The sequence below is a fragment of the Myxocyprinus asiaticus genome, chromosome 29, assembly GCF_019703515.2.
Source record: "Myxocyprinus asiaticus isolate MX2 ecotype Aquarium Trade chromosome 29, UBuf_Myxa_2, whole genome shotgun sequence".
Taxonomy (NCBI): Eukaryota; Metazoa; Chordata; class Actinopteri; order Cypriniformes; family Catostomidae; genus Myxocyprinus; species Myxocyprinus asiaticus.
Genome location: NC_059372.1, coordinates 39808325 through 39835884, shown reverse-complemented (window position 1 = coordinate 39835884; position 27560 = coordinate 39808325). Strand labels below are relative to the sequence as shown.

The 27560-nt window shown below is 37.6% G+C and overlaps 1 protein-coding gene across 1 annotated transcript in view; it reads left to right on the top strand.

The window, feature by feature from the left end:
* Nucleotides 1-27560, top strand: part of LOC127419658 (dystrophin-like) — a 375384-nt gene that overhangs the window by 294281 nt on the left and 53543 nt on the right. Inside the window, exons 62-66 of the mRNA XM_051661226.1 lie at nt 16293-16354; nt 18633-18707; nt 19220-19421; nt 19788-19873; nt 23409-23566. Coding sequence (XP_051517186.1) covers nt 16293-16354; nt 18633-18707; nt 19220-19421; nt 19788-19873; nt 23409-23566 — 583 coding nt within the window. The remainder of the gene's footprint in view (nt 1-16292; nt 16355-18632; nt 18708-19219; nt 19422-19787; nt 19874-23408; nt 23567-27560) is intronic.

Sequence of the window (27560 nt, the reverse complement as noted above, 5' to 3'; positions counted from 1 at the left end):
AGTTGTCGCTCCACTCAAATATTCGCTCGTGGGATTGCTCAACTCCTCGCTCACGAGCGCTCATGAGCGAGAGCGATTTTGGAGCGGAGCGGCATGAAATGAAAAGAAATGATTCATCATTTCTTTGTCAACATTCTTGTGTATGTTTTTTCATCAGGTATAAAAAAATCCCTCTTCATATTAGACATACGACCTAATATTTCATGGCGCAAATAACAACTGCACAAAAAATGCCTGATGTAGGCTACTTTTAAAAAATAGCCTTGTTCTCTCTGCCCTTTTTGGACGTGGTTATTTTACATGGGGACGTGAGGTAATGTAACAGCATAATTACCAGAGCTTCTACATTTTTTTAATACTGTGCTAATCGTTAATTTCAGTAAATTTTTGGACTTTTTGTGGGCTGCGCGTTCCTGCGCCGGTAACGATAATAGCGTCTTTTACCTATCAGACGCTCAGTAAAAATAACCCACTATTCTTATCCCGTGCGAATTGACATGTTGGTAAAAAGCCAGTGAATCTGCACTGTCCAGCCTGTGATGAATCTGCACTGTCCAGCCTGTGAACCCTTTAACTCGTCGTTTCTAAAGTTCACCATGTGTCTGAAGTGGTTAAAACTGCATCTAATGCTGGCTGTTGCGTTTGGACTGATGCATGTGAAACAAGCATGATTTCTTTTGATATTCAAGTCAATTTTTTCTTATAAACCCAGATACATATGAACATGCTTAATACTTTATAATTAATCAGCACAGCTAAATAGCATACATTTTCTGATGGGTCAGTTACGCGTGACAGCAGTGTGTAAATGCAGTCGACACTCTCATCTTTGTGATTTATACAGACATCGCTTATCCTGTGCAAATCGATGGTAAACCTTACAGACGTCTCCGGTAGCCTAATAGAATGATTTTACTTTACAGACGTATGTCCGGGAAAATAATCTGTTTCGAACTGCCTCTGTGCTCTCACTTCATTGTAGTCTGTTGTTGGAATCGGCACCTGTCACCATCAGCTCACGAATCACAACGCGTTTAAACACTGCCTCATCTCTGAAAATCCACTCTGTTTAAAATCTTGAAACTAATATAGCCACCAACACTGGATATTTGTCAGCGTAGAAACATTACACATTAATGTGGTCACATGCAAAATGTAGCGCATTCTGTTTGGAGCGGAAAGCAAGCACCTTAAGAGCGGCTGGAGCGGGGCTGAGCGCAGTCTTGTGAAATTCTAATCGCTATGCTCACCTGCTCTGTTTGACGTCAAAAGCAGAGAATAATGTGATTATTTCTAAGCTCATGTAAACACGGTTTTCTTGTTTTGTCAGATTTTTTTAATAAGCTGATTTTTGGCAGTGGTCAGCGTATTGGTAGTGCATGTAAATGGGCTCAGTGATGAAAACCAAAAACTCAGTCATGTCAACTCTAACTTTGATCTACTTTACATAAAGTTTCCTGGATTTACGCCTATTGTTACGTCCTCATGACAAAGGAGTTGAAATACTGGATAACTTTACACAGGCAGGTTAGTAAGTGATTTTATCACACTTCAGTCATATTAAATCATACAGTATTGTGTCTATACTTTTTTTAAAAACAGTGTGTTTATGTTTTGTGTATCGGATCTGTTTACTTTCCTTGTATGTGCCTTATTACTGTGCACAATTATTTTTTTTTTTTTTTTTTTTTTTAGAAAAAGATGAGTCAAAATTATTTTCTGTGGCAAATCAACAGTATCCCCCAAATACTGACAATAGAGTTTAACTTGTACTAAACCCGAAACACTCCTTGTAAGAGTAAATACCTATAAATATCGTAAAGTCTTAAAGCAGTGCTGGTTTTGATGTTAGTGTCTGCTCTTGTTGCAGACGTGCTGTTCTCACTACATTCTTAAAAGTTTGAAAAAAATATTCAAATCTTTTTACAAATTTGCAAACTGTTCTATTGCATTAACTCTTCACAGTTTTGTCCCATGATTAATATACAGCAAAGTGCCCTAAACTCTTTTGTTTTCATCTCCACACATAATGTGAGGTTCAGCCATCCCTGCTGTCTGTGTTTTTGGAAGTAGGTCTTGACCCCCTCCTGTTTTCCCTCTTCCCACCCACAATACCCGCCCATATATTTACATATTTTCTCGCCCAATTTGAAAGTCATTTCTCAGTCTGTGGTGTGAAAGTTGGGGCTCAACAAGGTGGGTTTCCTGACCCTTTCAGAGTTTATATGTTATCGTATCAATTCGCCTATGGAGAAAATAAATGTGATTTTTACTTTCGGAACCAAACTGTTGTACTTTATTACACTCACATTTTCTTCAGAAACTGTAAAATCAAGTAGTGGTTTTATAGTTGTAACAATAACTGTAGTATTTGGGCAGAAACTATAGTTTCCAGGCTAAATTTATTGTCAGTATGTGAGATACTGATGTGTAAGAGACACAGATCACACACCTCAACACACACCTTTGTGTTAAACCTCATTCACACTGGGCTGTGACCCAAGGATATTGGCGGGATCAATGCCGGGGAGCCTTTAGTGTGAACGCAAGCCGGTGCTGAAATGCCCGAAAATTTGATTTCGGGATCAGACCCTAGTAACATTGCCGGGATCAATCCCGGGACATGTTTTTGTGAACAAAAGCAGAGCCGATACCATGATGGGTGTGTGTCGTAGTGATAACGTATTTATCATGCGAAGGAGACAGTTTGTGTGCAGAATAGAGATTCAACAGTTTCACAGTGTACCACGGTTTTTAAAAAAATATATAATATGGCTGTCATAAACCGTTGCCATTTTTACCATTGTGAGTCAGGATTTTTTTCTGTTTTTTTTTCTGTTTTTTTGTTTTGTTTTTGTTTTTCATTGTAAATATCATTTAAAAATATCGACTTCATTTACAGCTTCACCAACCTGACGTGATAAAATAAATTAACTTTTCATTCAGAGCACAGCACACCAAATGTCAGAGCTTGAACTTTATTTACCCCTCATATTGGTGCGGTTGAAATCCACAATATACAGAAGGAATACTTGTGTATTTAAAAATGTTAATGATAGTTACCAAGTTTGTAAATTGTGACGAAAGGGAACATTTCAAACCTGAAGTACAATATCCGTAAGCATCCCATGGAATTTGCGAAGATGAATATAAGTGAAAAAATGCTAAGTATAAGCTAATTAATTATAGACCTCTTACATGAGAAACACAACCAGTTCTATCAGAAGGAACTCTGGATGAATGGAATTATTACGAATGTAGAGAAACTTATATTTGGCATAAGCCCCATCCTACGATTCAGTGCTCAGATTCTTGCTTGAACCGTCAGATTCTGCCAGAGGTGATGACGGCAGGGGAGCGGGGCTTACCCCCACCCAGGACTGGACCTAAACTGGTGGAGATGGGGTGGAAGGGGGTGAAAACAACGGAAGTATGCAAAACATAGAGACAGGTGTGTAGGCTTATAAAGCGGAGGCTGTATTGTGATTGGATGAGAAGCCTGATTGAAAGAAAGCGTAAGGATCCAGAGTCTTCCTGCTAGAACTACTGCTTACACTTCCATTTTCAGTACACTTTTACTCATTTTGTAATGACTCAGTATTGCTTTAAACTCATCACATACATTTGTTTTGTTTGTTTGTTCATAAATTTATTTTCTTTACCCTAAAAGGGCAAGAATATAACAATACTGAAAATTGATTTACCCAAATTATTTGGGTATTTTTTTTTTTATAAGCTACATATATATATATATATATATATATATATATATATATACACAGTTGAAGTCTACATATATGAAGTTTACATATACTTAGGTTGAAGTTATTAAACGTCATTTTTTAACCACTCCACTGATTTAATATTAGTAAACTATAGTTTTGGCAAATCGTTTAGGACATCTACTTTGTGCATGACACAAGTAATTTTTCCAACAATTGTTTACAGCCAGATTGTTTCACTTTTAATTGACTACACTGCTGTTCAAAAGTTTGGGGTCACTTACTCATTCTTTATTATTATTTTTTTCCCCATTTTAGAATAATAGTAAAGTCATCAAAACTATGGAATTACAGAAATGGAACTATATAAATTATGTTGTGACTAAAAAAAAAAATCCAAAATAAATCAAAACTGTGTTATATTTTAGCATCTTCAGAGTACTCACCCTTTGCCTAGAATTTGCAGACATGTACTCTTGACATTTTCTCAACCAACTTCTTGAGGTATCACCCTGGGATGCTTTTTAAACAGTATTGAAGGAGTTCCCATCTATGTTGGGCACTTATTGGCTGTTTTTCTTTATTATTCGTTCCAAGTCATCCATTTCAAAAACTAATATATATATATATATATATATATATATATATATATACAATTTTAGTTTTGTAATGAAACAGATTCATATGTTGGCACAGTTATATTTTTGACTACAAAACTAATTTCAAACATTTAAGCATACGCCTTCAGATCAAAAGATTTTTAAGACCATGAGAATCATTTCAGGCAAGTGACCCCAAACTTTTGTACGGCAGTGTATATCACAATTCCAGTGGGTCAGAAATTTACATACGCTAAGTTTTTTTCTCCCCAATTTGGAATGTCCAGTTCCCAATGTGCTCTAAGTCCTCGTGGTAGCGTAGTGACTCGCCTCAATCCGGAATGGCGGTGGACGAATCTCAGTTACCTCCGCGTCTGAGACGTCAATCCACGCATCTTATCACATGGCTTGTTGAGCGTGGAGACATAGCACGTGTGGAGGCTTCACGCTATTCTCCACGGCATCCACACACAACTCACCACGCGCCCTACTGAGAGCGAACCACATTATAGCAACCACGAGGAGGTTACCCCATGTGACTCTACCCTCCCTAGCAACCGGGCCAATTTGGTTGCTTAGGAGACCTGGCTGGAGTCACTCAGCACACCCTGGATTCAAACTCGCGACTCCAGGGGTGGTAGTCAGCGTCTTTACTCACTGATCTACCCAGGCCCTCGTTAACTGCCTTTAAGCTGCTTGGAAAATTCCAGAAAATGATGTCAAGCCATTAGACAGTTAGCCAAATAGCTTCTGATAGAAGGTGTTCTGAATTGGAGGTGTACCTGTGGATGTATTTTAAGGCCTGTCTTCAAACTCAGTGCCTCTTTGCTTGACATCATGGGAAAACCTCGGAAAAACAACTGTGGACCTCTGGTTCATCCTTGGGAGCGATTTTCAAATTCCTGAAGGTACCACATTCATCTGTAAAAAAAAAATAGTATGCAAGCATAAACACCATGGCACCACGCAGCCATCATACCGCTCAGGAAGGAGACGCATTCGGTCTCCTAGAGATGAATGTAATTTAGTGCGAAAATCAATCCCAGAACAACAGCAAAGCACCTTGTGAAGATGCTGGAGGAAACCGATAGACAAGTATCTATATCCACATTAAAACGGTCCTATATCAACATAACCTGAAAGGCTGCTCAGCAAGGAAGAGGACAATGCTCCAAAACCACCATAAAAAAGCCAGACTACAGTTTGCAAGTGCACATGAGGACAAAGATCTTGTCCTCTGGTCTAATGAAACAAAAATTGAACTGTTTGTCCATAATGACCATCGTTATGTTTGGAGGAAAAAGGGTGAGGCTTGCAAGTTGAAGAACACCATCCCAACCGTGAAGCATGGGGATGGCAGCATTATGTTGTGGGGGTGCTTTGCTGCAGGAGTGACTGGTGCACTTCACAAAATAGATGGCATCATGAGGAAGGAAAATTGCTGAAAGATGCAGTATAAAAGATTCAGAAACCCTTGTTATTAATGACACCTGTGGCCGTTAAGTGAACTGCAGCCTGATGCTTTTTAAACAGTATTGTAATGTTGGGCACTTATTGGCTGCTTTTCTGTATTATTTGGTCCAAGTCATCAATTTCAAAAATGTTTATTTATTTATTTATTTATTTTTTATTAAATTTTAGTTTTATAATGAAATAAATTAATATGGTGGCACAATTATATTTTTGTCTACAAAACTGATTTCAAACATTTAAGCATACGCCTTCAGATCAAAAGATTTTTAAGATCATGAGAAACATTTCAGTCAAAACATTTGACCGGTAGTGTATGTATGTATGTGTGTGTATATATATAGATAGATAGATACTAATACATTTTATTTTTAAAGTTTAAAAAGTGCTTAAGTTATACTGAAAAAAATGGCAGTGCTAGTGCAAAAAAAAAAAAAAAAAGAAAAACAACAAATAAATGGCAAATGAAAAGCCTAATCAGTTTTTATTTTGATAAATGCTAATGTTTAAAGGGAAAAAAGCATAGTTTTACCTTGTAAGCTAGTTAGTTTTCTTTATTTTAAGGAAGGTAGGCCCATTGAAAATAAAAAAGAAATTACAAATGCAATTACTGAATCAATTGCACAACTTAACTGTTGCAGGGCAGTATCATTGAAAATTATTTGTCTTTTTAAATATAATTTTTCTGTTATTTAATATAAATATTGCAATGCACCTTGATACCATGATTGTTTTTATTTATTTTTTTATTGGTGTTCATGGGACCATGGGAGCGTCTCGCCATCCGAGCAGATGATGAAATTAACCGTCAGTGCATCCACAATTTATTTGTTTTCAAGAGGATGAAAGAGCGGGCTTATCGAGAGAAAAGATGCAGTCATCAGTAAACTCAAGTGTCACATTGTGACGTCACTTTTGTCTTTACGGGATTGTCCCAGGATGTGTGTATGCGACCACAGATTAAGGGAAATCTCTTGCAGTGTAAATGAAAAAATTTGCAGTCCCAGAACAGTTGCCGGAACGACTTTTCCCGGGATTAATGTTGGGATCTCTGTGTGAAAGGAGCTTTATATTTTAACCTGGAGTTTTGTAGTTGAGAGTTGGAGATGAGAGGGCCCTGTAAAAGAGGGGGAGGGGCTCAGCAGGTGTGTTGTTTAAAATGGCCAGCAGCTGAACTTCTCTTCCACCGATCTGTATGACAGTACCCATATGGCTGTGAATATATGAATACACATGAGCTTCCCCACTCTCTTTCCTCTTTCCTCTTTCCCCCTCACAAATGTATTTCCTGAGGGAAACTCTCTTCCACTTCCACAAAACTCTCATCTGAGACGGCTCAAGCTTTCCATGTTCTCACATTACAGTATGTGTCTACTGGTACAGAGAAAATCTGCTCAATATCGCTTAAAATACCAGAGGTCTGCCTCTTTTGGGAGAGTGTCTGTAAAATGATTATCAATCAATCAATCATTTATTTATAAAGCATAATAAAAACAACACTGGTTGGCTACTGTGCTTTACAACAATAATTAAAAGAACATAACATAATGCAATTACAAATCCATCTATGTACAACCCCAAAGCACAAAAAGGAAAGACATCATAGCACATATTACAATTTACACCGACCAAGGACAGGCTCTGGGATTAGTTGTAGGTAAGCTCGAAGAGATAGGTTTTTATCTTTGATAAAAATTCTGATTCTGTCTAAATTATTCTAAGAGATAGAGGTAGACTGTTCCACAATTTTGGGCCTGTGATAGCAAAAGCGCGATCACCCCTCGACTTTAATCTGGATTTAGGGATCATCAAGAGTCCGATGATCTTAGACGTCCGACATGTGTGCTAGTATTCAAAAGATTATAAAGATAGTCAGATAGGTGCCAATCTGTTTAAAAGCTTTAAAAAAAAAATAAATAAAAAAAATAGAATTTTAAAATAGATTCTGTAGTGGACTGGCAACCAGTGCAATGAAAGTAAAACAGGGGTGATGTGTTCATATTTACAGGTGTTAGTCAGAAGTCTAGCAGCTGCATTTTGAACTGTTTGTAACCGATTAATGTAAGATTTGATTATGATTAAATTCATTACACGGTCCAAAAAATCATCATATATATGCTTGATTACAGTAAAAACTAAATTTTTGAATGGCCAAAATATACATTCTTTATCAGTTTAAAACACTTTTGTTTACCCAGCCATGGCCTAGCCACAAAGCAAGTTATTTTAGTGTGATTATATAAAAAAAATACCATTACTCATGCCCCCTAAATTCTATAATAAGCACAACCAAAGATGCATCACCAAACCACAGGAAAGCAGACAATACACAACGCGTGACGAGCTGTTCACACAGGACGCATTTTTGTGTTCAAAAGCAGCGAGATGGAGTGTAGCGAAATGGAACAGAATGCAGCTGACTTGAAACGCATTTTCCCGAAATTTTACTAGTTTTAACTTAACAATGGCATGCTGTCATGTCACGAGGTGCAACGTCATAATGGCCAAAGACATTTGTCGATATTTGTATACAGACCCACATCCTGTGTTAAGTGCTTCCGAGTCTACATCAGACAGATTGACAGACTCAACTGAAAAATGTATTGCTGTGGACTGTAGGCCAGTGATATGCTCAATAACTATTTATAGAAATAAACAGTTAATTGACTTGTAAAGCCACTTTTTAAAATGTGAATTTAATTATTTACTCATCTTTTACATTGATGTCATCTTAATTTGGGGGCTATTCTCAGCAAATGTTAATTATATATGCAATCGGCAAATCATATAAATAATCAATTTTTTATTTTATTTTATTTTTTTCAGCCCTTGTTACAATGTGATTTAAGCACTGAATCCAGTAGATACTCCAGTACTATCAGCAGTTTTGGAAGCACTTTTATGGCTAAACATCACTGTCTTTAACTCGCATTGATTAGTGCCGTCTGGAATTTTTCGCCTCTTATTTGCATAAAGTTCAGCATTTCTCTTCATTGTGATGCTTTCACCCCTTGCTCTGCTGGCAATCTCATAATCCCTCACTCAGCTCCCATAGAAATTAATTGAAAACTCCCGCTGACCTCCATTCACTCCGTGCCAATGGACACGTACTATTAGTGTTATGTGCTGTTATCAGTACAGTATGTGCTATTTGCATGATTGGTCTTTCTGATCTGAGGCAGGGTGTGTGAATAAACAAAGCTTATTGTCTTAATCGGCCTAATTAAAAGCCGCTGACTCTGGGCTGCCTGGTAATTGCAAGGGAAAGGCATGACATCTCCGAGGTCAAAAGTCAGTGTGGAGGGCACTCTACTGTAGCTTGTTGGTCATGACTGCGTGATTTGTATGAATAAATATTCAAAGCACAGAGCAGTGTGACAAAACATTGGCTAACAAGATAATATTCATGGATGAAAGAGAGTGAGAGAATGTAGGTGAGTTCCGGCTCTAGTTTAACCTGATAGTATGTTACGGGTGTTTTCACACTTAAGTCATCTTTAAAATAACCAAACTGAGAATACTTTGTGAACCAAAAATAGCCCATTTCCACTGAAATTACGATGGTTCTCGTGCCGAGCCTGTGCTCAGCTGGTTCAAGTCTGGGGCAATCTAGAGTCTATTGCATACTGGCCACGCTTTTCCACTGACTTCAAACCCAAATGGTGACGTAGCGGGTTACATGTCTACCTGGTAGTTTTACATGACTACCTCAACTACCCATTAACAAACATGGTGTGTCACAGTGTTTGTGTACAGCTTTAACTTCTGTTTTTGAGGATAATTTAAACATACAGTGAAAAGCAATCCAACATTATTACAGTGCTCAACAAGATTACCAGAGATGACATCTATGCTCAAGACAGGTAACGAAATTACATGATTTTGTATGAACTTTTAATGTAGCTTAACTTGCTAAGTTCTGTTAACTGTAACAGTGAAATCGTTATTAACATTGGCAGATGGTTATCTTTGGATTTGTGCCATAGCATATATGTTTACTTTGCATATATGTCTTGATTGAGAATCCTACCGGTTTACTTAACAGATAGCCACGATCTTCCTAAGTGAGAAGCTGGTCAAAAATCCCTTTACTGAACAAAACAATGCACAAAATAAGGTAAGAATAGTGTAAGGAAAGCTAACAAAGTTGGCAAATCTAATAACTTACTGAGATCAGCTGCAGAGGACACCAAACACCGCCGTGCATAATGTCTTGCTGTATCTCCTCATAGACTTTGCGATCTCGCCATTTTTCTCGGATCTCCGTAAAAGACCGTTTTGCAAGTAGAGTGCCCATTTCGTCTGCGTTACCTCAACGCTTTTGATGTCTGTCATTTCTGTGTTTTTTTTTTTTTTGTTTTTTTTTTGATGTAGTGAAGTACTGCAGACAGAAGCTCCTGTTGTTGTTTTGAAAACATCATCTGGTGATGAAGCATTATTCCACTCTCTGCCTCCTTATGTAATTGGTTCCTGCGTAAAGTTTTTGGGATGGTGCAGAACCAGATTTTCAGACCCGGAATGGCCCAGTAACCTTTCCCCGAACCATGTCTATGGAAAAAGGCTAAAAGTGAACTGAGTGAACAAGAACCCAGTTCTCTTTACATTCACACTGTCCGTGGCCATAAAAATTGACTACCTAATATTGGTACACTACACTTTCCATTCACTTTTTTTTTCTTTTTTTTTCTTTTTTTTAACCACTAAAACATTGTTCTGCTTATTATATGGCTACTTTTCAAATACATACATATATGGACATGAACTATGGATTTGAGTCGAAATTATTTTATTTGAAAGAAACTGCGGAGTGATAGAAGAGACGTGAAACTAGCACAGCTATGTGGGAATTGGTTCCTGGGCACTCCGGTCAGTTTACTTAGTTTAGTAGTTATTATAAAAAAATATTTGACTGCAGAATGCTGTGATTGATCAATCACACACAATTAAGAATTCCAAAGAGCTGTGCAATAAGTAAATTAAGAATTAGTAATTATTTGTCACATTTCAGTTTCTTCACTTTGATGGGGCTTTTAAAAATAGATCCGGTTAAACAATCAAAGACCTTTGAGAGTCTGTGTAATGATTAACCCTGTGAAGGCCATGGTTGTAATGGTCATGGTTTTTTCAGACCACATTTAAATAATCAATGGGTCATGTTGGTCTGCCTCTGAATCCTATTGGCCATTAAAATGTATAAAGGTGCTGGACCATCTAACCCGAATCTCACTCAACCTGCGAACATTCTCGGAGCAACATAACCGGTTTTTATTGGACTAAGTCTAAGTTCAGTTTTGTAAAAAAACATTTTTCCTGTTTTCCTATATTTTTTATTAATAAATAACAATTCATAAAAAATATGACTTGTGTGATTATTATTCATGATATATACAGTTATGGGGCTACATAAGCAATCAACTGTGCAAATGAACACTTAGTTGTATATTTGTTCAGACAATGCAAGTCTGCTGCCCTCCCTGACCACTGTTGTAATATTGCAACGTGTCATTAAAAAATTACTAAAACGTAAAAACTTTTAAAAACCTTTTTTTCTGCATCAGAGGCCTCCTACAACAACATCTGAAAGGTAAAAATTCTTTTTGCTCATTTATTGTAAAATTTGGCCTTCACAGGGTTAAACAGTGTAATTTTTGGTAGGTAGCTTGTAACGGGAAAAAAAAAACGATTTACGTGAATGTGAAAATGAAATGAAACTGTAGTGCTTTTTGTTCACAGTGTTTCACAACACACCGCAAAATCATACTCTCATCACCAGTTCAGTTTGCTTTAAAGGCACCTGAGTTCATTCACATATAAGCCAAAATTCAAACGAACCGCTCTCAGACCCTTGAAACGCAGTGTCAAAACTCCAAATACTCCAAAAGACTGACAAACTTGTTGTTCACCACCACCACTCACCAACTTTCTCAAACAAACAAAACAAAAGACTTGCTGACTGCTGACTCAAATAATCAGAAGCATTAATTAAGAGTTTAAAGGGTTAAACATGTCAGACCTGCTTAAAGAGAAGTATGCTATAGTCAGAGAGACAGAGAGGGGATCAAAAGAAAGAGAATGTGATAAGAATTCTGTAGAGAAGGATATTTTTCTAATTCCAAACACTGTTTTGTGAATATAATGGTTTCAGTGTAGTTCATGTTTGTTTATCAGGGTGTGTGTTGTGAAAGATGCTCTTTGAACTTGAGAGAGAGCGAGAGAGAGAGCAGCTAATTCCGCAAGCAGCTCAGTTTCGAATGAAACACATCTCGCCTTCCTTACTGTATATGTGCCCTCTAAATAAAGATATGAAGCATGTGGCTGCAAGACGTAACTAAGCATTTATTTGCAGTGCTTTCCACATTTTTAGCAAAGGTTTCATCATTACTGTGATGAAGAATAAATACATTACTAAACAAAAAAACTGCACACATATTAAAGCTAAAAAGAAGACAAAATGTTCTAAAACTTTTTGCCTTATTAGTCTCTTGAGATGTTCTCTCTTTTACAAAAGCTACAGAAGGTTGTACAGGTTGTAGTCCAAAAACCCGAAGAGAATCAGAATTTTCAAGCCATATGTTCCGTCTGGATTTTTTTTTTTATTAATTTTTTTATACGTGCCTAATTACCAAAGGTGTATAGGGTTGTTAATGGCCCGAGATATGTAGAATCCAGGGCGTGCTGAGTGACACCTGTCAGGCTTCCTAAGCAACTAATTGGCCCGGTTGCTAGGATGGGTAGAGTCATGTTGGTTTAACCTCCTCGTGGTCGCTATAATGTGGTTCTCGCTCTCGGTGGGGCGCGTGGTGAGTTGTGTGTGGATGCCGCGGAGAATAGCATGAGCCTCCACATACTCTACGTCTCTGCGGTAACGCGCTCAACAAGCCACGTGATAAGATGCGCGGATTGACTGTCTCAGACACAGAGGCAATTTAGATTCATCCTCCGCCACCCGGTTTGAGGCGAGTCACTACTCCACCACGAGGACCTAGAGCGCATACTCTGTATTTGTGCTTCAAAGCTATATGAGTTTTACTATCACAGGATATCTATTGATTTGTTTATTACAAGACAAATGAGTACTATATTCATACAAATGACTACTATATCATGTTGATTTTCTGTGCAACAATTGTGAAGTATAATTATCGGTTATAATTTACAGACAAAACAGCATGATTGAGAGTGTGATATTGCTTTTACACAATAGTTCACAGAATAAGTAAATAAATAACAAAGGAAAAACGAGAGAGAGAGAGAGAGAGCACGAGCTTGTGTGATTAACTGTCTGTCGTGAGTCACTAGCAGTGATGAACACACTATAACTGTTAATTTAACTCTATTCCTCAGCTGTAGTGTGGTAGTAATCCACTCTGAGCTATCGTGGAGTGATGCTACCTATCAGACCTGCTATCGGAAATATCCTACGAGTATTTCACTCAGGTTCAAGTGTTTTGTTGTCGGAGAGATAACATGGAGGACAGGAGTTTCATTCTTGTATATTTTTAGGGAACTTGTATTTTGACATCAACACAGAAACTATACTCTCCTCTGCCATGTTGAAAGTTTACATGTCCTCCCAACCTGGAAACGGAGGTGCCCTGAGGGTGTGTGATTACTCCATATTTTGCAACTCTCAGCTGTGATCGGCAGTAATGCTGAAGCTCTTAGTTTAACTCTATTTCTCAGTTATAGTGTAGCAGTAATCCAAATGATCGAGTGAGAGAAAATCCAATGATGTCAATGAAACTCGCGGACTGACTGACAGCACAGACTCTCAACGTCAACTCAGCTCGTTCATAGCACGTGAAAGTCTTTTGTTGCCACCTGCTGGCTGAATTCTTTATTTTTACAGTGATGAATCAATATCCCCACATCTAGCAATTCATACACATCTGCACTGCTCTTGCACTTAAGTTTGGAGTGCCATGAACACAAGTGGAGTGAGACAAACCAGTGCTGATATGATTCCTTTAGCAGCACTCTTGGAACGCCTCTCGCCTAATCAGATTCGAGTTCCGGAACTAACTGTTTTATAAAACATAATATATTCTGTTATTTAATCAAATTGCCTTGAAAAAGCTGGGCATCATGGAGATCCATTTGTGATAGATGCCGGGTTGCTAAATCGTGCTGCAGATATACCACAGTATAAATAATGATGCCAGTGGAGCGAAGAAGACCTCTCATCAGCTTGTGAATGAGTCATGAATGAGACAATAAGATTTACTTTAAACCCGATGACAACATGTCTCAGCATCCCTACCGAACCTCCATCTCTCTCTCTCTCTCTCTCTCTCACCTCTAAACAGAAAAACAGTGAGACATTTTCTTGTTTAGCATGTATCAAATCATATCACTGTATCTTTTAGAGGTAGACAGGAGCAAATGAGAGGACAGATCAGGTTAGCCATGTGTCAGCTGTCTCACAGATATTCAGATACAATAAATCAGAAATATATTTTTAGACAGAAAATATTCATTGGGGAATTCTCTAAGTATGAATTGCTCACACTTATAATGCTGTTTATTTGCACATACTGTGGGCGACGTTTTAGCGCCCGATTCCGTAAAGGAATAATATAAATCAGATAACGGCACAAACAATTCTGAATGCAATCTGCTATACATTACTGGGATATCTACCACCACTGCGATCTTAGCACCTGCAGCCGTTTGCAAGAAATGCCTTAAGTTTAGAAAACTCTTAAGTGGCTTCCACATGACTTGCATCAAGCGCCTTTTTGCTCTCCACATGACAAGCTTTGCAGAAAGCGCCACAGAAGGGTCGATTTTACGACTTTTCCAGGGAAGAAAGCAGGAGGTGTGCACAATAAACATTGAAAACATGTATTTACACCTAGAAGACAAAATGTCTTGGCAATTGCTTTGATACATTCATTGCAGAAAGTAATAAGAGGACTCGTTTACGTTAAGGTCTTCGGATGTCCTAGGTGAATTTAAATTAGTTCAAGAACAGAGGTCTCTGGATGCTCAGATACAAAAAGGTAAGTATGTATGGATAAAAATAATGAGACATTCATTATCTCTTCATAAAGTTAGAAAGTTGTTTTTTTATTATTTATTTTTGAGATATTTATTGTTTCTTTGTACTCTAAAAGAGTGAGGCAAAAACCCTTGTGAAAATCACTTTGGTGTAAAGTCGGACCTGTAATTGCAAAGACAAACTTTGCATATATGCAAATTGCCCGGTTATCATTGTTTAAACTTTGAGCGCCACATTACAAAGCTTGACAGAAGCGCAACGTGGCATGGGGGCAAAACTGTCGCTGTCCATAGTGTTCAGTGTATCTGGCAAAGCCCCTTTAGTGACAATACCTTAAGGGTTTTCTTGACTTAAGGGGTTTGTTGCAAAATGTCAAAAATGTGCTCGTCTACAATGCAAGTATGGATATACTGTATGCCCGGTTTTAAGAATCTTCTGCTGCAATGATCAGTAGAAATTGTATACAGACATCTCTTTTTAATAGATCCATTTACCACTAGCTTTCTTTAGGTGGTTAATTGCTGCTGGCAAAAGGCACCTAAAGAGTTGAATGATTAAGGTGCAAGTTTTAATGTGCCAAATTTCTGTAGAATTCACCCCTCGGAAACACACTGATGTCTTCATGTGATTAGATATATATTGAAATGTGACCATTGATCACATGCGGTGGTCGCATTTGACCAAACGATGTGGGAAGCGCTATGTGCCAATTTAGTTTTTACTTAGTGTTAGGTATATGCTTCCCAATTTAGTTGTTGTTGTGCTCCAGTGAGAGTCTATGGCAGATACCTGTACCTTTTAAATAGATGCCGCAAAAGATTGATGTTGTTTTGGAGGAGAGTTTCTAAACACGTCATTTTGGGTCCTGCCCAGACGCCGTGCTTCTCTGGGAAAGGTACCATGTGACAACACTACTCTGAGCACTCTTATATGCTGAACTATAAGAGTCACCTGAATAATTGTAACTTTAATGGCCATTGAATTGAAAATACTCATTGAAGAAATTAAATTGGAGGAATATTATTCAGACTAATTGTATCTGAGCTGATAAGCTCAGCCCATTTATAGGTTCCCCTCTTTCATGCCAATTCCCATTATACAGCTTCTATTACTATGGATGTGACAGACACAGAGGTGAGAATGTAATGACAGTCGTGTTAGTGAGTTCACTGAAGTGAATGTTTCTCTAAGGACCTAGAGGGATCTGTCCGGCTGCATCTGACCCAAATAAAAACGAAACAGATAGCATAAAGAAACCAGTCCACACACTGATTTAAAACTTACCACCTCCTGTGTCCTCTCCCTCCATTTCTCTTTTAGATCTTTATCTCATCCATTTCATCCAACCTCTATTTTTCTATTGCTCTTTCTCATTCAGATCAGTCAGTCCTCCACATCCCCCTTTTATCTCCCCCCAAAAACATTTTTGTGTTCGAGTGTAGCTCAAGTCATATGGGCGTAGAGACTCAAAAGTCACCCTCTTTCACTTCTTTTCTCTAGTCATCAGAATCAGTCGACATGCTGGGACCATCCCAAGATGACCGAACTGTATCATTCACTCTGTAAGTGTCACAAACACACACATACACTCATTCACATCTTATCAGGTCTTAGGGATACACACAGCTCACCCAAATACACTGCTGAAGAAATACTGGACAGCAGCTCTAGAGACCTGCTGCCAGTGAAGGTTTGTGTCCATGTGTCTCTGTGAGACAGGAAATCTCCATCACACACATGTAAACACATGGATAACTGAGATTCAGTGTGGGCATAGAATTTCAGTATAAAAGACTCTGTTCACACCTGCTATTAACACCTGGTGTTAACACTGTGTCGGGTGAGACAATCACAGGGAAGTCAGTTTAGCAGATCTGTCTGTTGTTAAATATTTTCTTTAATATGCTCATTCAGATTTTTGATTTCAATGAATCAGAAGGGGGCACTATGTCACAATTAGGGATGTCCCGATAACGCGCTCATGTATTTGTACTCGTACTTGTAAAAATGCTCCGATACCATCTGACATACGAATGTCATTAGGTAAACATTCAGCGCACAGATTAAAATCACGTCATGTCCTAGTGAGATAATTTAACAGCAAAAGCTGTGATTTAATGAGATAAATAGATAGTTTGCACGTGCAGCATTTTAAATGTGAGTGCTTGTGAACGTGTGGAGCCGGTGTTGTGCTCACATAAAGACACAAAGTGCTCATACCTTAAGAGATCCCTGACTCATACATGGAAAACTCTATTATGAGCATCACATACTCTGTAGCAGATGATAGTGAGCACTAGATAGCGCTAAATCACTATGTAGCATGCAGCACATACAGACTACATATTTATTTATTTAAATAGCAGCCTTTTGTGGTTTAATAATCACTGTGATTCACGTAGCGACCTGCTTTTCCGCATTGGGAATTTGCCATCATTACGTCAGAGCTCCTTGGTCTAACAACACAGAAACCCTTCAAAATAAAAGCTCTGCCAAAATAAAAGCTCAATTTAAATAAAAAAAAGTATGACAAAAATATATGACTATTTTAAAGTTATGTAATATTCACTGTATTACTACTACTATTAATAATAATAAATCAATAGTAATTGTATTATACCTACGCAATATCTCACATTTGTGCTGCTATGTTATGCAGCGCTTTATTTGACAAAAATAACTCCAATGTTGTATTTTGGATTGTGCTGTGAGGTTCTGTGTTAAAGCACTTCATTTGATAAAAGTCATACAATTTCATGTTGAAATGTGTATGTTATACTTTAATTTGATTTAAAGTTTTAATTTATTTATTTAAACACAATTTTGATGATAAAATTGAAATAAACTGCTGATATTGAGTTCAGAAAATAAAAACAGGTATCAGACTCTATCGGCGAGTACTAAAAAAAAAGTATTGTTACTCATACTCATTCTCAAAAAAATGGTATCGGGACATCCCTAGTCACAATGTTTTACATCATCACAAAGGGGAGCATCTCAGCTTACTGATGACACTAGAGTTTCAAGTCCACTCAGATGCCGAGATATTTGATGAAACAGTGAACTGAAATTAGACTGAATGTCTATGGACAAGTTCATTTGTGAGGGCTAATGCGTTAGAGCGCCACCTACATTTCAAATCAGCATTTTGTGACTGAAGATGATAGAGGAAAAAAAAAAAATTTCTCGTACTTGCTGCCATCTAGTTGAATAAAATAATATTTTTGGAGGGAGATGGTGTGAACAGAACCAGAATTACATGCTTACAAAGTTATGACAACAACAACAACAACAACAAATATATATATATATATTTATTCTGTTCAACTTAAGATTGTAAACATACAGTATATAATATTATTTATGAATGATTGGAGTCTTTTTTTTTTTTTTATTGTAAATGGTGAGATTTTGAGTGTAATATTTTTTAGGCGGCAGCCCAAAAATGCCCCACAGTTGAAGAGGTTAAATCTGTTCATTCAGACTTTTTATTTCTGTGAACCATTTCAAAACTAGGCATTTTACGTGTTCTTTTTGTTTTGGTTTTTTTGTACACTAAATACTTATTTTGTTAAATGCGAGTCGTTGTATTTAGTTAAATGTGTTTTTAGACCATATCAGTTGATTACATTCTGAAGACTGTGTCAAATGTTGCGTTATTTATGGTTTCAACGTGTCACCCACCTCAGTTTTATTTCCATTGTTTCAATGATTTATTGAATGTCATATGTAAACTTGCACTCATTGTCTGTTCAGTTCGGTTTTTGTATATTGCTATATGTATGCTATTTTAAACTTTTGTTAGCTACATTCTCACTTATATTTTCTTTTTGCCTCTAGCTGACCTCAACAATGTGCGATTTTCTGCATATAGAACGGCCATGAAGATCCGCCGCCTACAGAAAGCACTATGCTGTAAGTCTGTGTGTGCGTGTGCATCTTATATGATTAGAGCTGCGTCGTTGCCTCGTCTCACTCCATTGGTTCAGTTAATTCAGAGAGGCCCAATTAACAGCACAAATAGAATTTTAGAATGCATGTGTATATGTGGTATCTTCATATGTCTCCATGCCTTATCTCTCATATCCTCCTCATTTGCATGTTTGTTTGTTTTTTGAAGTTAATAAGCCTAATTAAGTATTAACAGGATGCAGGGAATATATACAGTCTCTCGCTCCAGAGATGAATAGTGTTGATCGCTCAGAAACATTCACCAAATGACAACCGACAAATCATGTTTCTTCCATGCCAATCTAAGTTTTTGTCCTAACTAGCCACAACCACAACAAATGGCTCACTGCAAGATGCATTTCAAAGAATGCATTTCGCTTTCAGTGAGTACACAAAATTGAGTTGACACTTGAAAGTTAGGCAGTGGTGTAAGTGTCTGATGTTGCTGTCTCTCTGTCTGTCTCTCTTTCTCGTAGTGGACCTGTTGGATCTGAGTGTAGCTCAGTCGATGTTCCAGCAGCATAAGTTGACAGTGAACTCTCAGCAGTTGACGGTTCCTGAGGTCATCAACTGTTTGACATCTGTGTATGACGGACTGGAGCAGGAACACAAAGACCTGGTCAATGTCCCACTGTGTGTGGACATGTGTCTCAACTGGCTGCTCAATGTCTATGACACGTATGTCTAACACTCACTTACACATTTATACACTAGAACCCCCTATAAGAAACTGTTTAAGGGTTCAAAAATACATGTTATTTAAAATCAAATGATCTTTTTATTCAAGGTAAACCTCACAAACATTCCTCAGACAAATAGGAAATCCCTAGAAATAATGCATTTAAAAAATATTAAATAAATGAAATGTATTATCCTGTGACAGGGTTATAAAGCTAACCTTAATCATATAGAAAATCATTATTAAAAAACATTTGAGACTTGACTTGGAGTACGTGTCATAGACTTGTGGACATAACTGGATTGTATGACCTCTTCTTATTGCTGCCTCCTCCTCTTGTTCATTATATTTTTGGGGGGTCACAGGGGACGCAGTGGAAAGATCCGAGTACTGTCGATGAAGATTGGCCTCCTCTCTCTTTGTAAGGGTCACCTGGAGGAGAAATACAAATGTAAGCTCTTAGGTTTAACTAACACTGTGTCCTAACCGGGTGCACCATGATAAAATGTAATAAATCACATCTCTTCCATGTTAATCTGAGTTTCTGTCCTAACCTGTCATGATGCTCAAGGCATTTTCACAGTTGCTTGGTTTCCATTTCTGCACTTTCTGCACCATTTTGTTAACTTTACATTTGAAAAACTGGCACTTTTATATGGCCTTTCTAGCAACCTTGACAAAACAATATCAGTGTGTCAGAACTGACGCCAAAGTAAAATAAGAAACATAACTTTTTTAAATAAAATATAAATGTGATTCATATAAAAAGCATACATTACCTTTAAAGGTGCAGTATGTAAGATTCAGAAACCCTTGTTATTAATAACACCTGTGGCTGTTAAGTGAACTGCAGCCAGCTACCTGTTGCCCGCGCTCGTGCACACACTCCATAGGGACGCGAGTGAGCGAGCATCAACCAAAACAATGACGTAACGTACAAAGAGACTGAACGTGATCCACCGGCATCATGCTGACAGATGAGGTAGCATAATAAAAATTACATAGTTATGATTGTTTTACTACAAACTCTGAGACTGCATATTATATTTGAGTCTCCAGTGCTGGAACAGGGCTAAAACAAAATGTGGATATAGGTCTGGCTATGCGAGACTGTAGTTTGAAGTAATCACTTTTCTTTGCATGATACATTGACTGCATTTTGAGCTTTATCAATAGCTGTTAGCTAAATTTGGTGGATGATGACAGTAGCTGTTTATAAAATAGGCTGTACATTATAAATATGTTGACACAGTTCATTATTGATGTGATTCCATCACAACTGTCATTTTGATATATCGATGCACTATTGTATTATAATAATAGAATGTATATATTTTCTGTATAACCAAGTTACATTACACTAATGAATGGAGCTTTTTGCATTATCTTGAACATTGTCTAGCATTCATTTCATGTGTTATTGTAGTTTAGCTAAAATTACACAGATCAATCCTTATGGCACTATATTTCACATGCTTTACAGTTATGTAAGCTTACCTGTCCAATAAGAAGAATGTCAATTCAGGGTCGGTTTTGATCCCCAAAACCGAATGAAGGTCCCTCCAGGAATCAAATGCCTTGCCGATGTTCACTCTAGTTTTCGCACGATCACGTTCCCGCTTAGCCAGACGGGATTCAGCAGATACATTTTATTTTATTTTTTATTTTTTGGCTTACTCAGAGTTTGTGTTGGAGTCGGTGTTGTGCTGGGAGCCGGACGTTTGCTGGATTCCATCTCTAAGATAATGTTACCTAGTGTTGCAGTTTGTTGTCGCTGTTGAAAAGCGGAAGAGAAGCACTGATGCAAGGCTCTCGGAAGCACGCAGAAACGTCACATCCTTTGGATTTTCCCGGCAAAAGTGACCCGCTCCCTTCGCATGAAAATCAGTCAACCTAGGAAGTCCGGGAAGGGCTCATTTTTTAAGTTTCGTTACAAGCCATTCACACACTGACAAAAAAAGGGCAAATATTACATGAAAATTGTTACATCTTGCACCTTTAACATTATTTTATTGTAAAAGTTCATGTCTTGTTTAATATAAATCTTCATTCTAAATTATAAGGTAATTCATATATTTAACCTCTTAAACTTACAATACTTTACAGTAAATTTACATTTGTTTCTAAAACATTTTTACAGCATATGTAAATTTTCACTGTAAGTTATAAAGTAAAATTACATTTTATCTAATTTTACAGCATATATAGATTTTCACTTTAAATTATAAGGTAATTCATACATTTTCTATCTAAAACAAAATATTTATTAGTAAAATTATATTTTTTAATATAATTTTACAGCATATATAAATTTTTTATGTAAATTAAAAGGTAATTCATAAATTTTACATCTAAAACGTACTATATTTTACAGTAAAATTACTTTTTGTCTAATACATTTTTACAGCGTATGTACATTTTCAGTGTAAATTATAAGGTAATTCATTCATTTTACTTTAGAAAAAGGTACAATATCAGAAAAGTTACATTTTGTCTAATACAGTTTTACAGCATACGGTATAAAAATGCTCACTTTAAATTGTAAGGTAATTCATATATTTTACTTCTAAAAAGTACAATATTTTACAGCACAATTATATTGTCTAATACAGTTTTACAGAATATATGGTAAGGTATTTAAACATTTAACAGCATTTTGCTGCAGTGTTTTTAGATTTGTTTCCCATTTCAAATTGCTAACATTTTTAGTAATTCTATATGCTAGGTTGTCTCGCCCACCTTTAAATTTCATTGGTCAAAAATCCTGCTCCACAGCTGTATATCAAATATGTTCTGACTGGCCATCATTTTGTTGCTTTGTACAGTATTTCAGCAATTCCTCGTGCTTCATTCTTCATTATTTTTGCTGACTTATCTCGTTAGTGACTGTTGAGGTTTTTGTCTTTTTTTTTTTGCTTATAATTTGAATGAAATGTACGATGCTTTTTGTACCCAATGGCATTGTTAAATCACAGCTCCTGGAACTCACCCCCTTTAATTAACTTTTTAATGAAACACCACAAATCCTACGATGCCCTTCTCCTGTCTTTTCAAAAAGCGCATTCATCTGAAGCACAGACTGCGCTCCCATGATGCACCTTGCCACGTAATTAGGCTTTTTGCTCTTTTAAGTTGTGATTCATCTCAGGAGCTCTGGGTTTTTGCTCCTCTGTGTGATCAAAACTCACAATACACAAATCCCTTCACACGTTAGTTTAAAGGTACAACAGCGAGTGTTCTCCATGTGTGAAGTACCGTAGAGACAGGAGAAAAATGACATCACATTTGTTGAGATGGAAATCATCCTTTTTTTTTTTTTCTATTTTCAGTCAGCAGTTTAAGATTGAATCTCTCGGGTCAGCACTTTGTAAAGCAGTGCTGAGAGACTGACAGACTCACGGACCGCTCAGTTTTTGTTCATTCACCTTTAGACTGATATAGCACTGGACAATCCACACAGTGATATAGTCTCTTTGACTTTAGCTGTCTTCATGAATGAGAAAATAGTGTGTTCTGAATGGCTGTGATGCTCTAAGCACAAGGGTCTTGAGTTCTGCTGTGTGTGTGTGTGTGTGTGTGAGACATTATCAGCTCTGGCAGGGGTCTAGTCTTGCTGTGTTAATCAAGGTTATCTCCGTTCCCAAGCCAAGGTCAAATCAGAAACAGAGAGAGACTGCTGTCAGGGACTAGATAAAAGATAATAGGAAAATTACATATTTATCACTAAATTAAGAAGTTTGAGTTTGCATGAATATTAATCAACTGTGTCTATCTGTGTCTATTTATATCTGTTAGTATATCTGCCTGTATATATGTGTCTGTCTGTATATCTGCCTGTCTGTCTGTCTATCTATCAGTCTGTGTATCTATCTGTCTACAGGTGTATTATATTTGTATTGCATTCACCTGTGGGGTTTTTTTCTCAGTGAAATGTTAGAGAGCTCATGATTTGGTCATACTGATGTGTGTATGTGTGTGTTTTTCAGGTCTGTTTAATCAGGTGTCGTCAGCGGGTGATACGTGTGATCAGAGGCAGTTGGGTCTGCTGCTCCATGATGCCATTCAGATCCCCCGACAGCTGGGCGAAGTAGCGGCCTTCGGCGGGAGCAACATCGAGCCTAGCATCCGCAGCTGCTTCCAACATGTGCGTATATACACACACACACACACACACAGACACACAGACAGACACTGCTCACGATATCCTCAAATTACCCCAGACAAGACCTTGTGTGTGTGTGTGTGTGTGTGTGTGTGTGTGTGTGTTGCGTGTGTACGCGTGCGTGTGTGTTTTAATGGTCTTGTGAGCATTCACATTTTTGTCCTCCAGTAATTTTTTACGTGTAAATTCAGCAAATACACTGACTATGAATATCCACTTTAGAAAGAAAGAGAGAGATGGTTACCTCTTTAAATTGTTTGCTGGTTGATTATTGTTATTTTTTAACATTTTATGAGACACTCCGTCTGCCTGTCTTTCCATACATCTGTTTCCCATATAAATAAAAAACACCTGTTTATCTCTCCATTTGTCTGTCTGTCTCTCTTAATGTCTGTGCGTCTGTCTTGTTCTCTCCTTTCTTTCTGTCTCTCTGTCTGTATTCCCATCCATCTATCTATCTGTTCAATTTGCCTACCTATCGCTCTGGCTATCTGCCTATCTGTCTATTTGTTCAGTTTGTCTGTCTGTCTGTCTATCTATCTATTCAGTTCATCTGTTTGTACGTCTGTCTGTCTGTCTGTCTATATATTCAATTAATCTCTCTGTATTTCTGTCTGTCTGTCTATCTATTTATGTAAACTTCTGACCCACTGGGAATGTGATGAAAGAAATGAAAGCTGAAATAAATAATTCTCTCTACTATTATTCTGACATTTCACATTCTTTTTTTGGGGGGGATTTTCCCCCTTTTTCTCCCAATTTGGAATGCCCAATTCCCAATGCGCTCTAAGTCCTCGTGGTCGCATAGTAATTCGCCTCAGTCCGGGTGGCGGAGGACGAATCCCAGTTGCCTCCGCGTCTGAGACAGTCAACCCGCGCATCTTATCACGTGGCTTGTTGAGCGTGTTGCCACGGAGACAAAGTGCGTGTGGAGGCTTCACGCCATCCACCGCGGCAACCACGCTCAATTCACCATGCGCCCCACCGAGAACAAACCACATTATAGCGACCACGAGGAGGTTACCCCATGTGACTCTACCCTCCCTAGCAACCGGGCCAATTTGGTTGCTTACGAGACCTGGCTGGAGTCACTCAGCACACCCTGGGATTCGAACTAGCGAGCTCCAGCGGTGGTAGCCAGCGTATTTTACCACTGAGCTACCCAGGCCTCGACATTTCACATACTTAAAATAAAGTTAGTGATCCTAACTGACCTAAGACAGAGAATGATTTCTACATTTAAATGTCAGGAATTGAAAAAAAACAAAAAAAAAAAAACAAAACGAGTTAAAATGTATTTGGCTAAGGTGTATGTAAACTTCTGACTTCAACTGTATCTATCCATCTGTCCATCCATACATACATACATACAAACATACATCCACAATGGCAGCCAATAGTTTGGAATAATGTACAGATTTTGCTGTTTCGGAAGGAAATTGGTACTTTAATTCACCAAAGTGGCATTCAACTGATCACAAAGTATAGTCTTGTTTTTGTTTTTGAGTTGCCACAGTATGCAATAGACTGGCACGTCTTAAGGTCAATATTAGGTCAAAAATGGCAAAAAAGAAACAGCTTTTTCTAGAAACTTGTCAGTCAATCATTGTTTTGAGGAATGAAGACTATACAATGCTTCAAATATCATACAAATGTGTACACTACAGTCTTCAAAGACAAAGGACAACTGGCTCTAACAAGGACAGAAAGAGATGTGGAAGGCCAGATGTACAACTAAACAAGAGGATAAGTACATCAGAGTCTCTAGTTTGAGAAATAGACACCTCACATGTCCTCAGCTGACAGCTTCATTGAATTCTACCCGCTCAACACCAGTTTCATGTACAACAGTAAAGAGAAGACTCAGGGGTGCAGGCCTTATGGGAAGAATTGCAAAGAAAAAGCCACTTTTGAAACAGAAAAACAAAAAGAAAATGTTAGAGTGGGCAAAGAATCACAGACATTGGACAACAGATAATTGGAAAAGAGTGTTATGGATCTTAACCCCATTGAGATTTTGTGGTAACAGCTAGACTGTAAGGTGCATGAGAAGTGCCCGACAAGACAGCCACATCTATGGCAAGTGCTATATCTATCTGTCTGTCTGTATGTCTATTTACTGTGTCTGTCTATCTATCTATTTGCTGTCTGTTTGTCTGTCTATTCAGTTAATCTGTCTGTCTGTCTATCTATGCAATTCATCTGTCTGTCAGTCTATTCAATTAATCTCTCAGTCTCTGTCTTATCTATATGTCTGTCTGTCTATATTCTGTCTGTCTGTTTATCTATTTACTCTGTTCATCTGTCTATCTATCTGTCTGTCTATTTACTGTCCGTCTGTCTACTTACACTGTTTTTTTCGTCTGTCGCTGTCTGTCTATCTATTTACTGTCTGTTCGTTTGTCTGTCTATTCAATTAATCTGTCTGTCTATCTATCCATCATCTATCAATCTGTCTGTATGTCTGTCTGTTTAAATCATGTGTCTGTCTGTCGCTGTCTTTCTATCTATCTATTTACTGTCTGTGCGTCTGTCTGTCTATGTATTCAGTTAATCTGTCTTTCTGTCTGTCTGTCTATCTATATATTCAGTTCATCTGTTTTTTTGTCAGTCTGTATCTGTCTATTTATTCAGTTCAAAGTGGCTGTATTGGCATGACTGTAAATAATACCATATTGTCAAAGCAGAGGTTGTATATAAAAAAACATAGTAATCTATAATTAAATGTAAGTTAAACAATGTAACAAATGAAAACATTGTTGAACTGCTGAAGACCATAGTGTTTACATAACTGAAGAACCCTAACATGTCTACATACACATACATTCATATACACATATACTGAGGGTCACTGTGGTGAACGCACTGGGGTAACACACAATACACTTTTACCCACTGTCTCTCAGGCTGTGGCACATTAGAATAAATCTCCAGTGCCGATGTGTTCTTCTCAAAGTACTTATTTAAATTTGTTCTTGTTCTTTCGTGGTTGTAAAGTTGTTTATGCTGTTTGTAAATGTATCCATATAAATGTCCCTTGTAGAAAGTGCACCTCTATCTCGACCTCACCTGTTGTACAGTGAGCACATACTCTTTCTTCTATGAGTAACCATGTTTTTCTGTGTCTGCCTCTCTCGATGGCTAGACTGTGCTCACTTAGCCTGTACTTGGTCAGGATCTGTCTCTGCTTTGTATCTCTTACAGTCAGGTGATACTTTTCCAATTCATAGTTTGACTTAGGGATTGATAGAATTAAAATTATCTTTGAGTTTTAGTTTCCTGATCCCAATGTTCCAGATAGATGTTTTTTTGGATTGTTTGATGATCTGATTTTTTTTTATGTTTGGTTGAAGGGAAATGCTGGTCTGAGACTGGTTAGTGAGTCTCAGAACCAGCTGACTGAGGGGACTTTTTCAGGGGTTCAGTTCTTGGGTTCGTAGCACTTTAAAATATAGTGATTCTGTGGGACTTGATTTCAAATGCATCCAAAAATGTAGAGATCTTTTTTTTGGGGGGGGGGATAGTAGTGATCAATGGTAATTGGCCTAATTCTGCTCTACATGTTTGTTGTCCTTTATAATTTCAAGATCAGTTTGCAGAATTCTGTGTTTAGGGATTCTGTTGGATGTTTTTCCATCTAGTGTAGTTTTGATCAGTGACGTGGACCCCATACCTCACTTCCATACAGTGCTATGGGCTGTAGAAAACTGTTAAAGATTTTACACCAGATTGAAATTTGGTAATTCAATATTATAGAACTTAATAATGTCTATCTTTATGTCTTTTGGTCTGTTTTTCTATCAGTCTGTCTGTCTCTCTGTCTGTCTGTTGTGAGTGGCATGATTGAATTCTGCCCCACACAGTGCAGCATATAAAAGCTCTTTGTCTTTGAAGAGACAGATTGATGACAGCAGTGTCTAAACAAGAGCGGATGATCAGATGACAAGATCCAATCAGAACTGACTTACAGGATGAG